General features: G+C 32.9%; 1 pseudogene across 1 annotated transcript in view; it reads left to right on the plus strand.

Annotated features, from left to right (window-relative positions):
- Window positions 1-336: 336 nt before the first annotated feature.
- TEOVI_000163600:pseudogene overlaps window positions 337-836 on the plus strand; it is a 556-nt pseudogene continuing 56 nt past the window's right edge. Inside the window, 2 exon segments of the mRNA in view lie at window positions 337-612; window positions 614-836. The exon segment at window positions 614-836 is cut by the window's right edge and continues 56 nt beyond it. Coding sequence covers window positions 337-612; window positions 614-836 — 499 coding nt within the window.

Consider the following 836-nt stretch of genomic DNA (forward strand, 5'->3'; position numbering starts at 1 on the left):
TAAATCCGTAGATGCATGTAGACAAAAGATGTATTTACTGAGAATTCACCATTCATAAGTCACACCGTAAAAGTATCAAGAAATTGATTATTTATGTAAACACTTATTCTTTAAATAGACACAATAATGTTACAATTGACGATATTTATTGAACGTTTATAATTTTTCCCATGACACCCTCAAATTGTAAAAGTATAGTAAGTCATGGATTTCGGTATCTTGAGCGTTTTACTATTCCTGTTGATATAACATTTAGTGTGTATAAGCGCTGCGTTCCTTCAAAATGATGAAGAAAATAATATAAAACATATAACAAGTAATGAGACTAAGAAACACAAAGTGTTTGTGGTTTCAGTTCAGAATCATGAAACTCAAGAGTGGTGTAGGCTCATATTAAGTGCGAAACTAAGCCATGTTGAAATTATTACAATTGAAATTGGAGGTTTGTATAGTCATGTCAGGCGGCCTAAATGGGTTATGGAATATTTAGAAAAACAGAATGCAACTGATGAGGATATTGTAATAACAGTTGATGGGTCTCATGTTGTAATTTCTGATGGAGGGAGTTATGAGAATTCTATGGAATATTTTATACAAAATACTGCAGAAACTTGAAGAGAAATTTAGTAAAGAGGATATATTTATTGAGAAACAAATTTCTCCAATTATATTCACGACAACATCAGAGTGTTGTGCGCCGCAGTTGGATTTACGTATGAATTAAGATCACAAAGAGCATGTGCAGAGAAGATATTGGCTCTTCAGCGTCAAGAACAGAAAACGGAAGTATAAAAAGTCACCCCTTTTACTAAAATCACCTCCTAGCGGAAAACCTT

This window comes from Trypanosoma equiperdum (genome assembly GCF_001457755.1).
Source record: "Trypanosoma equiperdum strain OVI genome assembly, contig: ctg_394, whole genome shotgun sequence".
Classification (NCBI taxonomy): Eukaryota; Euglenozoa; class Kinetoplastea; order Trypanosomatida; family Trypanosomatidae; genus Trypanosoma; species Trypanosoma equiperdum.